Source organism: Neospora caninum, chromosome XI (assembly GCF_000208865.1).
Source record: "Neospora caninum Liverpool complete genome, chromosome XI".
Taxonomy (NCBI): Eukaryota; Apicomplexa; class Conoidasida; order Eucoccidiorida; family Sarcocystidae; genus Neospora; species Neospora caninum.
The window spans coordinates 4,976,605-4,989,197 of record NC_018397.1 but is presented as its reverse complement, the minus strand read 5'-3'; the positions used below and the strand labels follow the sequence as shown (position 1 = coordinate 4,989,197).

Sequence of the window (12,593 nt, the reverse complement as noted above, 5' to 3'; positions counted from 1 at the left end):
GAAGAGTTTTCCAGCTGGAGACTCTCGCGAGCAGATCCGAAAAGTTTCGCCGAGTCCATACAAGAGCCGCTGAAGCAACGGGTGAGACTTCCACAGGGAATCGCCTGGGAAGCAGACATTGCGGCCCAAGTGCGAAAGCAGTCCAGCGAGGTGAGCGACTGGACATGCTGTTTCTTCAGGGCGATTCTTTTGCCGGTTGCGCCTGATGTCTCGCCGACGCCGGCTGGACCGAATCAGAAGCAACACGGCCGACAAAGCTGGTCTTGCGCCTTCGTGAATCCTGCACGAGCAGATCTCAGAAGAAATGCAATCGCACCGCAAGAGACACAAGGCACTTCACTCTCATCGACAAAGCGGCTACGCCATCTCCAAGAGAGTCCCACGCTACGCTTGGAAAGCGTACTCTTGTCGGACCTTCCCCGACAGACTTTTGTTGGAAAGTGGAGGCGACAGAAGGCAACGCTTCGCTTTCCCGCAAAGCGGCTTCGCATCACGAGATCCCAAACTTGTGCGCGCGCGCCCTCCCTGCTTGCCCTCCGTCTTTGTGCTTTGTCGCGTCCATCGAAAACTGCCCAGCTGGAATCCAACTGAGGCTCGGCGAGCACCGTGTCACTTTCCTAGGTGCCCACGGGCGCGCGCTCCCGCGGGTGGCTGTCTGATTTCAAAACCTCACCCAAAATGAGTGCCGGTTTGCCTTTTCGTCTCTGGAAGCTTGCGCCGTGATACAGCCGGAACATACGAATCTGGATACGGTAACCAAGACATTCAAGATCTAAACCAGTTGTCCACCTCGCAGTGTATACTCCCCAGAAAAAGCTTGTAAGTAACCCCGTCTCAGAGATTATCACACTCCCAGTACACGAGGGTACTGATCTCACTAGCCTCTGAGCAGTCGCTTTCTCTCGCTGTTAATCGAGGAATCAGAGCAATCCATGTATGACGCCTAGAAAACCCACAGCGTTTGAGGACCAAGAACACTACGTGCCACGTTACACAGTCCACCACAACACACACGCGGAAGACGGCAAAACGCGTGAATCGCGGCAGGCTTTCCGCCTAGACAGACTCGACAAAGGCGGATCTGCAGTCGTATTAGCGTTTACTTCCTCTCTCCTCCGTCCCCTATGACTTTTTGGAGCGTGTAGAGAGAAGCTCGCAGATTCGTAGCCATGCCCGCTGGGGCAATTCTCCTGCTCATGTTTCTTGCCTGTCTCTGAACAGTTCCTCCATCAAATATCTCGACGTCGACCTATCTACACCTCGCTATACCTAGACTAATGTGCAAACGCGCCACTCTTGTTCGTGTCGCACACCACGTGGGGACTGTCTCTCCTCCAAAAACTGGCCAGCGTTGGGCCGGCAGATGGTCTCGAAAGAAGGCCGTAGATCGCGGCAACACTTCGCCAAAGTTGCTTCCTTTCGAAGGCCTAAGGTGCTCCTCACATGTTTGCTTGACACGTGAGACTTTAGCTACTCTGATGTCTGTCTCTCTCTCCTCCGCACAGAGATCACCCGCCAGCGCAGCTCTTGCTAGACGACAGGGATGCTGAACAAGGCAGAGCGCACATGTCGACGTGTCTCTGTGTGTCCCCCCTTGCATCTTTTTGCACACAGCGCCTATGTGTTTCGTTACGCCCTTCTTCCGTTTCTGCGGAATTCACTTTGTCGTCCTTTATCGCCGGGAAAAGTCCCAGGAAATCCTTCCGTTTCTTCCCGCTCCGTCGAGCCCCTTGCACAGGCCTCGGGGGCGCCGCACGCTTTTGCTGGTTTTCGCAAGAGTGACGCCACAAAACAAATCCGCATTTTCTAGGGCCAGAAGTGCGCCTCTCGCCCGTTCCTGCGCCCACTTCGAAACTTCGATTTCGGTTTCGTCTCGTCTCTCGGAATCTTCTCCAAGTGTGTATGTCTCGGACTTCTTCCAAAAGGATTGCGAGCAAACGGCAGCAGGAGGACAGCGGGATCGAAGCCGCTGATTCGCGCTCGCCGGCTCGCCTCTCTCTCTTCACCCGGTCGCGCTGTCGCAAACGTCTCTTCCGTCCACCTGTCTATTATTTTTGGCCTTTTCTGGCCGATTCTGTGTTCAAGAAAACCTTCGTTCGCCGAGGCCAACGCTGTCCTGTTCAAACGCGCCCTGGCACAGATCGGGCAGCGAGAAACCTGTGTGCGACTCTGTCGAGAGGCGCCACGTCCTGGAGAGAGAACGGTCGTTTCGTTTCCTGACCTCGCTCCTTTTTTTGACTTCGGCTCCGCCGACACTGCGACCGTCAGACGGTCCCTATCTGTCCCCGTGTGTCCGCGTGTGTCCCCGGCCTCTCGGTCGCGGCTGGAGCGGTCGTTCTGACGGGCGCGGAGACCCTCGAAAAAGATTTTTTTGCCACATACGAGCTCGAGGAAAGGCCTCTCTGTGCAGATCAAAACGCGGTCACTTCCGGAGAACCTCTTTTACTGCTATTCGGGAACCCTCTACCTCGCTTTTTGACTCGAGACCGTGCGAGGCCGAGGTGTCTCCTCTCGGGAACAGACCTGTAGGCTCGAAGAGAGGCCTTTGCGTCAGCGGAGACAGTCTCTCTGCTCTCCGCTCCTGTGGCAAACACGGATTTTTCCTCGAACGAGAGCACTCACAAACGGTTTTTTTGTTCTCAGTCACCCGTGTCTGAGAGCTTTCTCGCGCGGCCTCTCACCCGGGGAGCTCGGCTCCTCGTTCGACAGATCCACAGTGCTGGACACGCAAAGCTCTTTTTGGCTGCGGAAAACATGTGAATGCTCGTAAATACACATGCTATGTGCACAGTCTTTTGTATATAGAACTGTCCTTTACTTCCCGATATATCCGTATGCAGGGACACGTGTGTCGGTGTACCTGCCAGTGTGAGGATTGAGAAGTCCTTTTGCCACTCTGAACAACAGGAAGGTGGGTCCATTCCCTCTGTTTTCCGTAACACGTCCCCTTTTTTCCGTCTCTGCTCGTCGAACGTCCCCGCTGTCTCCGTCTATACCGTTTGCGCCTTCCCCACGTTCTCCGCCTTCGTGGACCCGCCGGTAAACTCCGAGCCCTGTCCTGCGCCACACAGTCAACACAATTTCGACTGTCCTCCAGATAACGTTCCGCTCTACAAACGTCTCCGCGCTTCCGACTTTTGTGCGCCGCGAGTCTTTCTCTGTCTCACCAGCCCGTTCAGCCGCTCCTTCGTCTCCCTTCTGTCCTTTCCGTTCTGTCGCTTCCTCTTGTGGTCCTCTGCTGCGCTTCCCTCTCTCTTTCCGCCGTTCCTTTGTTCTCGAGCGTGAGACCGGACCCTGAGTCAGCACGCGTCGCCAAGTGTCGAAAGCCTCTGCTGTAGCAGCCATGTCGCTGTCTACAGCCTGCCTTTCCGTCGAGAGATTTGTGGACTGAGTCGAGAGCCCTCAGCTCGCCTCTGGACCCCGCGCAGGCCGGCTCGAGACTGTGCCTCTCCCTCTGGAAGGGCTGCGGCTGTCCCAGCACCTCCTGAGAGGCCCTCGCGAGCGACACAGACATCCAAGGAGCGCTGTGCGCCGATTTCGGGGGCGCAAGGGTACGGTTTTGCCGACTCGAAGCCGGGCGATCGAGCAGAGCACACGTCTTTGCCTCACACAGGGGAAAGCTGAACGAGGTCCCCACCGGACGCCCTGTCTCCTCTCAGCACAGCGAGAGGATGGAGAAAACGAAGCAGTCGGCGGCGCGGGAGGCGGAGCGCCAGCAACACGAGGAAGAGTACGCCGCAGTGCAAGGCTCGTCCGGCGTCAACTGTGTCCCCGGGAAGTTCCTGCCGTCCACGGGGCCCAAGGAACCGCCCCACACCAACATGCTCCACTGCGCCGTCGCCGAAGGCTCCAGTGCCCCAGGCGCGTCGGGCGCGGTCGGAAGGCCCAGTTACGGGGACGCTCGGGGACAGGGCCGGTGCATGGGCGAAGGCGACCAGGAAGCCCCGGAGGGAACACGCGCCGCGGCCCCCGAGGAGACAGCGGCCTCGTCGAAGGGAGACACAGAGCAAAGCGCCAAGTACGTTGTTGTGCCTCTGGAGCACCTGCCTCAGGGCACCTCACTGAGCGAGCACGACGTTCACCTGCTTCACAAAGCGCATCATGGAGACCCGTTCGGCGTCTTAGGGTGCCATGAAGTGAAAGGCGGCCAGAAGGAAAAAATCGTCGTTGTCAGGTAAGCGTGCGGCGACCGGGAAACACAAAACTGTCTTTTCTCGATGGTCACACAGAGAAAAAGCAGTAAGCGTAAGGATAAAATCAGTTGTGGTGTGAGGGTGACCAGACACGTCGACCTTGTAGCTGATCTACCAAACAGAGGGGAGAAATCAGCTCTCGGCAGATATCTGGAGAGTGCCTCCAAAATCTTCGCAACGCCCCCAAGTCTTCCATCGCACAGCTCTAGACACCCCACGGGTGCAAGGCGCCTCTTCGTAACGCTCTTGTTGACGACGCTTCTAGCCCCTTTCCTGTCTCTCTCTCTCGCGTCTTGTCCGTTCCTTCTCTCTCTCTCTTTCTCTCTCTCTTCCTGTCTTTGCGTTTTTTCACTCTCGCGTTCGATGGAGCTGTTCAGTGTGCCGCAGGCGGAGCCTTTGTCGGGCCCTGAGCGGTTCTCAGCCACGGTGGGATCTTCTCTCTTCGACAAGAACGGGCGACGTCCTCTGACTCCTGCGTGTCTCCTCTCGCTCCCTCTTCCTTTTCAGAGCGTGGATTCGAAATGCCAAGAGCATTCGCCTGCGGGCCTCTGGACGCTCCGAGTGTGTCTTGACCTCTGAAGAGCCGGTGCCGATGGAGAAGCGTGCAGACTTCCTCTTCCAGAAGGTGAGACGTCGTGCGCGAGACAAAAACATACGTAGTCACTGGCCTCCCGGACACGACAGCAGAACACCCCATTCGTTTCCCCATTTTCACAGACACACACACCTTTCGTGTACACGTGGCCCTGTACCCGCATCTATCTATCCATATCTATCTATACCTACCTATACCTATTCATATCTATCTGTATCTATATATATATATATATATATCTACCTATATCTATCCATCTATCGTATCTATCTACATCTGTATCTATCTATCGATCTATCTATCTATATGTATATATATATATATATATATGTCGCGTGTGCATGTTTCTGGTGAGCAAAGGCGTTGTGGATCGAAGTAAAGGCTGACCGATGCCTACATGAATGCACATTAAGAGGAAAACGGCAGCGGCCACCATGCAAATCGTGTTTCTCTTTCGGTCACACATGTTTCGCCTGTCTCGTAGTGCTTGCTCCCGTCTAGTCGCTAATCAGAAGCCGTAGTTGGCCTGTCAGGGAACCGCGAAGTGTCTCTCTCCAGGACTTCCGTCCTCTGCGATTCCATACAGATGCGAATTTGTGTAGAGTTACATCTGCCGCTATGGATAGAACAGAGAGTCATACTTGAAGTAATAGCGAGCAGCAGCCCATCCATCTATCGATATTTCCAGCTAACGATTCGTCTATCTGTCACCTACACACACATACCTTTGCTATTAGTCGACCTATCCCTATGTGCCTGTCTCTGTGTCTCCAAATATATATATATATATATATTTACGTTTGTGTAGTTGTATATCCGTGTTGTTAACGACTTGAATAGGGAGAAGTCCTAGCGTTTTTGCATCTCGGCTTGGACCCGTGTATGTGTGTAGAGGCGTTTTCTCGCTCTCCCTGCTCTATGGGCGCACACGCAGAACTATGCGCATTCATTTATACACGCATACAGATATATGTGTGTGAAAAGGCTAGCACGCGTTCGCAGGTATGACTGTTTCTTTGCGCGACGCCGCATACGGCACGCGGAGGAAAATATGTAGAGGTGAATCACGGCTTTTGTTGTTTTCTGCCTTCTGTGTTTTGCGTCTGCAGGCCTTTGCCGTTCACCGTGTGGCCTCAGAAGAGACTGCGTCGCCTTCGAAGCGGACCGAACCAGTCAAACCAGGCGAGGCACTGCGGAGCGAAGACTCCCCTGTGGCGTTCAAGTATGATCTTTTATGTGTGTACGAAGGAGACGAGACAAATGAGGAACGGGTTGCCCACGACACGTACACCTTCGGCGTTCTGCTTCCCCGTTTTGACCTCGAACTTTTCCAGTCTGGTGAGAAACGCGTTTTTGTTGGCGTGGCAGACGCAATCATACTCGCACATCCACACAAGTGCACAGACATTTGCAAGCACATATGCGTGCACATATGCGTGTAAACCTCAGTGTGCTGGATGCTTCGCTTGTGTATATGCGCACCCGTGTCTTAACGCATATCCACATCAGTCTCCACCTGGACATACGTGCATGTGCATATCTGTAGAATAGCTTTTCTCTCGTTTGCGTCTTTTTCCAAGGCCACCGTGCGCACGTCGAGACACCCACAGATGTGCATAGCAGCGGACATCTCTGCCTCTCGAACTGCCTCCCGTCTCTCTCTGAGCCTCTTTCTCTTTTCACCTCTGTGGCAGTATGAAAGCGTTTGTTTTCAGGATCCTGCTGGCACGTGGACAACCTGATGGGCTCTCACATTCTCACCGTGGAGGGCATTCGAGGCGTGCGGTTCGCAGTCTGGGCGCCGAGTGCCTGCTTCGTGAGTGTCGTCGGAGACTGGAACGGCTGGGACGGCCGAGCACACCCGATGCGGCGGCGGATCGAATTCGGCGTGTGGGAACTTTTCGTTCCTGACATTGGCGCAGGCGAAAAGTACGGCTACCGTATTCACACTCGAGGTGGCCTCGACATTATCAAAATCGATCCCTACGCCCAAGAGTTCGAGATCCCACCCAAAACAGCGAGCATCATCAGTGCTTGCGACGACGCATTTCGCAAGGTAACCCAAAACAACACTCCGCCTATCTATCTATCTATCTATCTATCTATCTATCTATCTATCTAAATCTATCCATCTCTCTAAATCTATCCAAATCTATCTATCTAAGCTTGGCAGGTATCGAGGTTTTCTCATTAGGTATGTAGGTGTTTGTATGTTGGTATATATAGCGGTGCGGACATTCGCTCCGTATATATATATATATATATATATATATATGAATCTACATTTGCCGTGCGTCTTGTGCGGAACGAATTGACTCGTCGAAAGCTCGCGCGTTCCAAGGCCTGGGCGCCTTGGACCGTTTAGGCGTTGTGTATTTTCGCGTGAGAAGGCACGGAGTGGTTCGCAAGGCTTTGCCTCCCGGGAGCGACTGTTTATCAAAAACACAGGTATCCGCCCCCTTTCCAGGAATTCTTTTTGACTTCCTTGCGCCCGTATCGCACAGCCCGAGGAACGCTTCGTGTGGAACGACCAGGCGTGGATGGCGCGGCGAAAGGAACTGGGCGAGAGAGACCTTCTTCGGAGACAGCCCATGGCCATCTACGAAGTCCACCTCCCCAGCTGGATGCGCGGCGACAACAACACCTATTTGTGTAAGGGATGGCGAAGAAGCGCACGCACGTGAATATTTGAGACGAGCACTTAGAGACAAGACACCTTTCTCCCTCTCTCCATGCACGCAGCCGTACTCGTCCCCACGTGCACTCTCTGTATGCGTCGAGATGTCTGTAGGTACAGCCCTTTGCACAGACGCGTCGATGGGGCGTTTGAAGACGGTCGAGGTGTTGGCCTTCTGTTTCGTGGGAGTGTTTGACCTCTGTGTGTATCCTTTTCGTCGATTTGCATTAATCCGTCTAGGGTTTATGAAGCGCAGACATGCGGGAAGATCAGGCCAGAAAAGAGAGGCAGCCCCGTCAGCGTCGAAGGGGCCTCGGGGCCGGCCGTCCTCACTGGCACCGTCCGCGGATTTGGGACGCGCTCAAGGTGAAGAAATTGGATGTGGTATATACATTCCCAGAGAATGGGGGAAAAGAAGGAGTGTAAAAACAAGACAGGTTCCTGTTCCCTTTTTCCTTTGAGTGCAGCATATCGAGAACTCGCAGATAGGCTGGTCCGTCACGTAAAAACCATGAACTTCACACACGTCGAGTTTTTGCCTCTCGCCCACCATCCTTTTGAAGGCTCTTGGGGCTACCAGGTACGCGAAACGACACTTCGATGCCGTCCTCACTGTTTCTGCATTTGTACAGGAAACCGAAGCCGATGCATTCATGTGCACCAGATGCTCAGAGTGTGTGCATATATATATATATATATATATATATATATACACGTGTATGTGTTTGTGTCAGTCAGGAGGAATGCAAGCATATGAAAATGCGTGTGTGCTTGTCTGATCTCGGGCACTGAGAGAGACCGTGGTTGCTATCGACAGGCAACGCGATATCCACATGTTTCACTCTAGAGCCTCCTAGGGGATTTCTCTTGTAAACGCAGTATTATTTTCAGCATTAGCTCGCTACGCGTGTGTGGATTTCTACGGAAGAACATCTGCATGTGCAAGTTTGTGTTTCACGAGAGTGTATGCAGGTCTTCACCTTTGTTGGAGTGTACATTAAAGGCTTTTCGTTGACTGAATGGCCTGCATTTCGTTAAACAGACGCTTCGACGTGTGTATGTCTGGGGTTCAGCAGGCGTTGTGGCCAATTTCATATTTACCTCCCCGCTCCGCATGTTTTTTGTGCGTGTTTGTATTTCTCTACAGATGTCTGTGTGCATGCCATCTGACGCATCTCTACGTCGCGTTTTTGCGTGTGAGCCCCGCGCAGCTACGTCCGTATCTGCATCTTTGCTTGTGACCTCTTTTTATGTCTAGGTTCCCGTGTGCATCTCTCTCCGGGCGTGTGCGTCTGTTTGCACGCCCCGACGTGTCTCTGTCTCGTGGATTCGAAGATGTGTCGAAGCGTCTGTGGCTTTCTAGGTCACGGGTTTGTATGCGCCGTATAGTCGCCTCGGAAACCCTGACGACTTCAAGTACCTCGTGGACACGCTGCACCAGAGCGGCATCGGCGTTTTCCTCGACTTTGTCCCCGCCCACTTCTGCAAGGATTCCTGGGGCTTGGCGCGCTACGACGGAGAGCCTTGCTATGAGTATGCAGACCCCCGCGAAGGCGAGCACAAAATGTGGGGCACCCTCGGTAAGCACACGCAGGAGCGTATCGACACAGAGGGGACAGTTCTCTCGCGTTTTTTTCCGAGAAAGGCTGTTCTCCTCCTGCGCGTTTCTGCCTCGTGTTTGCGTCCTCCCTCGCCCGCGGAGGAGTTCTCCGCCCAGTCTGAGACGTGCGTGCGAGGTCGGCGCTGTTCTCTGCCGTCTGGAGCGTTCGCTGCGCTGTGCGTCGCGCTTGCGTTTTCAGTCTTCAACTTTCGCCGGAGCGAAGTTCGCTCCTTCCTTCTGGGAGCGGCGTACCACTGGCTGCGGCGGTACCACATCGACGGCCTGCGCATCGACGCAGTCTCCTCGATGCTCTACAAGAATCACCAGCGCGACCCTGGGGACTGGCTGCCGAACGAATTCGGGGGCGACGCGAACCTGCAAGCGATGTCGCTCCTCCAAGAGCTGAACTGGGTCGTGCACCAGGAGTTTCCGGGCGTCTTCACGATGGCTGAGGAGAGCACCAGCTGGCAAGGCGTCACCGACAAGGAAAAAGGCAAGCGCGAGCGACACACAGCGGAGCCGGCCGCGCATGCGAGCGGCAGAACGCGGGACGGGACCAGGGGCTGAACAGAGGGGACCGAGAACAGACAAGAACCGAAGCGAGGGGAAAGGCGGAGGAGAGGGAAAGCGAGAAAAGACCGCTTGCCGCCTGCATTTTCGCGTCCGGCGATGTGTGCACGCGCTTGGGACGGGGAGGACAGGCCAAGACGATCCGCCGCGTGCAGATGTGCGTGGCGGGTATGTGCAGCGGGGGTTTCTGGGTGGGTCGGGAGAGGGACTGAGATTCACGTTTCTTCCGTATGTCTGCCTCAAACACGTTTCCCGCTTTCTGTCTCTGTTCGCAGGCCTCGGCTTCGATGCAAAGTGGGACCTCGGATGGATGAACGACACACTGAGCTACTTGTGCTTGCCTCTCTACAAGCGACCGGAGCCGGCGTGTCACAACAAACTGACCTTTCGCGGCTTATACATGGCGCACGAAAAGTGAGTCAGGAGGCGGAGGTGGAGACGCAGCCTCTTTGTAGGGCGGGACGTTTTCGTTCGCGCGCATGCGCTGGACCCCGCGGAAGATCACACCACTGAGGCGTGGCTGTAAACCCTCCGCGGGGTTCCTGTCGGCGGAGATGCCTGCCATGAGTGTCGAGTCGCTCTCGACGCTCTCTCACCGTGGTGGTGGAAGAGGGAACTGCGCGCACCTGAGGCGAACGGCAAGGAGCGGGGAACTGCTGGTGACTCTGTTTGGTTTCTTCCATCAGGTGGATCCTCCCTTTGTCTCACGACGAGGTCGTCAGCGGAAAGGGCTCTCTGCTCGACAAGTGTGGATTCGCAGGCAGTCCGTTTGAAGACCGAATCAAAACGCTGAAGACACTCTTTGGCTACCAGGTCGGCTCGCCGGGTCGGCCGCTCATCTTCATGGGAGCAGAAATCGGACAAGGGAGAGAGTGGAAAGACAACAGGTGAGGAAAAGCTAAAACACGGTCGGGGTCCGTAAAGGCGTCGACATGGGGAGCTGGACTGAAGCTTAACGACTGTGGACAGAGGAACTCCATACCACGATTTGTAAATCGCTGGGCCAGGCGAGGAAGGCGTGCACATGCGGAGTAGGCGTCGGGCCCTGAAGAGAGAAACTCCGACACGGGTTTTGTGCTGTAACGGCTCCCATGCGCCCGTTATTTTCTCCGCTTTTTCCTTTCTGAATGTCGCCCGCAAACTTTTTGTAGATCCGTCGACTGGCACGAAGGCGAGGAAGAACTTCGGAAGAAGCTCTGCATTTGGGTTTCCGACCTCTTGGCGGTGTACGTACACCACAAGGCGTTGCATGCGGGAGACGACGAGCCGTGGAACTTCAAGTGGACCGACTGCGATAACAGCAAAGACTGTGTCATTGCCTTCCTTCGGTCCTACATGGACTGGTACAACGACATTCTGGTCGTCTGCAATTTCTCACCAAACGTCTATTACCGGTGAGCAGTGAGTAAGGACCGAGGAAAGAGAAACACGGAGAAGGCACGGTCAACGGCTCTTTACCTCGTCCGGCTTCTTGCAGCCGTCAAAAATGCTCCTAATCAGTCAGAAAGCGTGTGGACACCCTAGAGTTGCGTTTCAACACTGGTCCTCCAGCATGGCCTGCACGTGGAGGAGATCGCCCGTGCTTGTGTTTTGCCGTTCCTCCCGCAGCTACCCCATCGGCGTGCCGCACGGAGGAGAGTGGGAAGTTATCTTGAACTCTGACGACTGGAGATACGCGGGCGGCATGGTTGGCCCAGGGAATCTCTCGCGGATCCACACCACTCAAGGCGGACGGTGAGGGCGCTTTGTGTGTTTTCGCGGGAAAAAGATGGGGGCACTTGTTTCTCTCCGACTTTTGAGCCTCTGGAAGGCCGTTCACCGAAACCGCTGCGTAGAGACGCGTCCGGGGCTGCGTCAAGGATGCGTGTGCCTCTTGTGAACGAGGAACAAACAGCTGAGCTCGCAGGTTGAGAGGTGCGGGCTGCCTCAGCATCTTTAGATCTTGTGTGTCCACAGTGGTATAACGCAAATAAAGTACACAGAGACTTTATAGAACTAGGATACTGAATATGGCTCCAGTTATGAGATACAGACAACCCAGTTCTACACATTGGTGTCGAGGAAGAGCCTGAGGAGGAAAGCCCACTTGACCCCCGCGTTTTTTGCATGTTTTGTCGCGAAAAGGTTGAGCGCGAGAGCCCAGTTTAGCACGGGTGTGCAAGACCAAAGAGGAAGCAGTACAAAGGTCCGTAGCGGAAGGAGTGGGAGATACACTACCGAAAGAAATGGGTCTTCCCTCTCGAAAACTGGAAAAACGGGTCTAGTGTGGACGGCCCTCAGAGTGATCTCGCGCGTGAAATGGGGCTTTATTGTCTTCTCGAGAGACGGAAAAACGTGGGAACTGACAGAGGGCGACTCAGTTGTCTGAACGGTGAGAACTTCTACGCTTTTCCACTGCGACCCTCGTGTGTGGTGCCCTCGCGCCTGTGGCATTTGAAGCCAACCCGAGTTTCACGTAATTGCTGCGTGTGTTTTTTCGCGTGTGTTCCCCTCTTTCGCAGACTTGGCTGGCCGTACTGTCTGTGGCTGGATCTCCCCCCCTTTGGGTGTCTATACATCAAGTGTCCACAGCCGCAGCCGGAGACGATGAAGGATCTGGATTCCGGGGAGAAAGCGAATGCTGCACAGGACAGGCCTGCCAGCTCGAACGGTGAGGCAGGAAAATTGGAAGAGAGGAGAGAAAAGCTGAATGGCGTGGAGGAGAGAACGGCCGTGGTTAGCGGCAAGCGGGAAGCAGCGTGACAGAAGGCCGTACAACGCTGTCCGCAGGCATTTTCCAGGGTGTTTTGGGAGTTGTTTGTCGACGACAGGAGCTCGTCTGAAGGGACTCAGCGGTCCGTTTCCCAGGCCCGATCAAGGCAGATCAGATAACGACCTAGAATTTCACTGGGACGGGGCCTGTCCGTGTCGTAAGCGAGGTGACCCTTCTCAGTTGTCTTCTCGCTCACACTGACGCCT

General features: G+C 54.7%; 1 protein-coding gene across 1 annotated transcript; it reads left to right on the top strand.

Annotated features, from left to right (window-relative positions):
- Positions 1 to 3,671: 3,671 nt before the first annotated feature.
- On the top strand, positions 3,672 to 12,377 carry NCLIV_058970 (GlgB, related; the record flags this gene model as incomplete). Its single annotated transcript, XM_003885453.1, has 13 exons — positions 3,672 to 4,174; positions 4,701 to 4,818; positions 5,898 to 6,126; positions 6,504 to 6,844; positions 7,293 to 7,440; positions 7,933 to 8,045; positions 8,829 to 9,045; positions 9,265 to 9,539; positions 9,963 to 10,049; positions 10,431 to 10,522; positions 10,787 to 11,029; positions 11,244 to 11,369; positions 12,137 to 12,377. The coding sequence occupies 13 exons, from the start codon at positions 3,672 to 3,674 to the stop codon at positions 12,375 to 12,377; spliced, it is 2,733 nt and encodes a 910-aa protein (XP_003885502.1).
- Between the last annotated feature and the right edge of the window lie 216 nt (positions 12,378 to 12,593).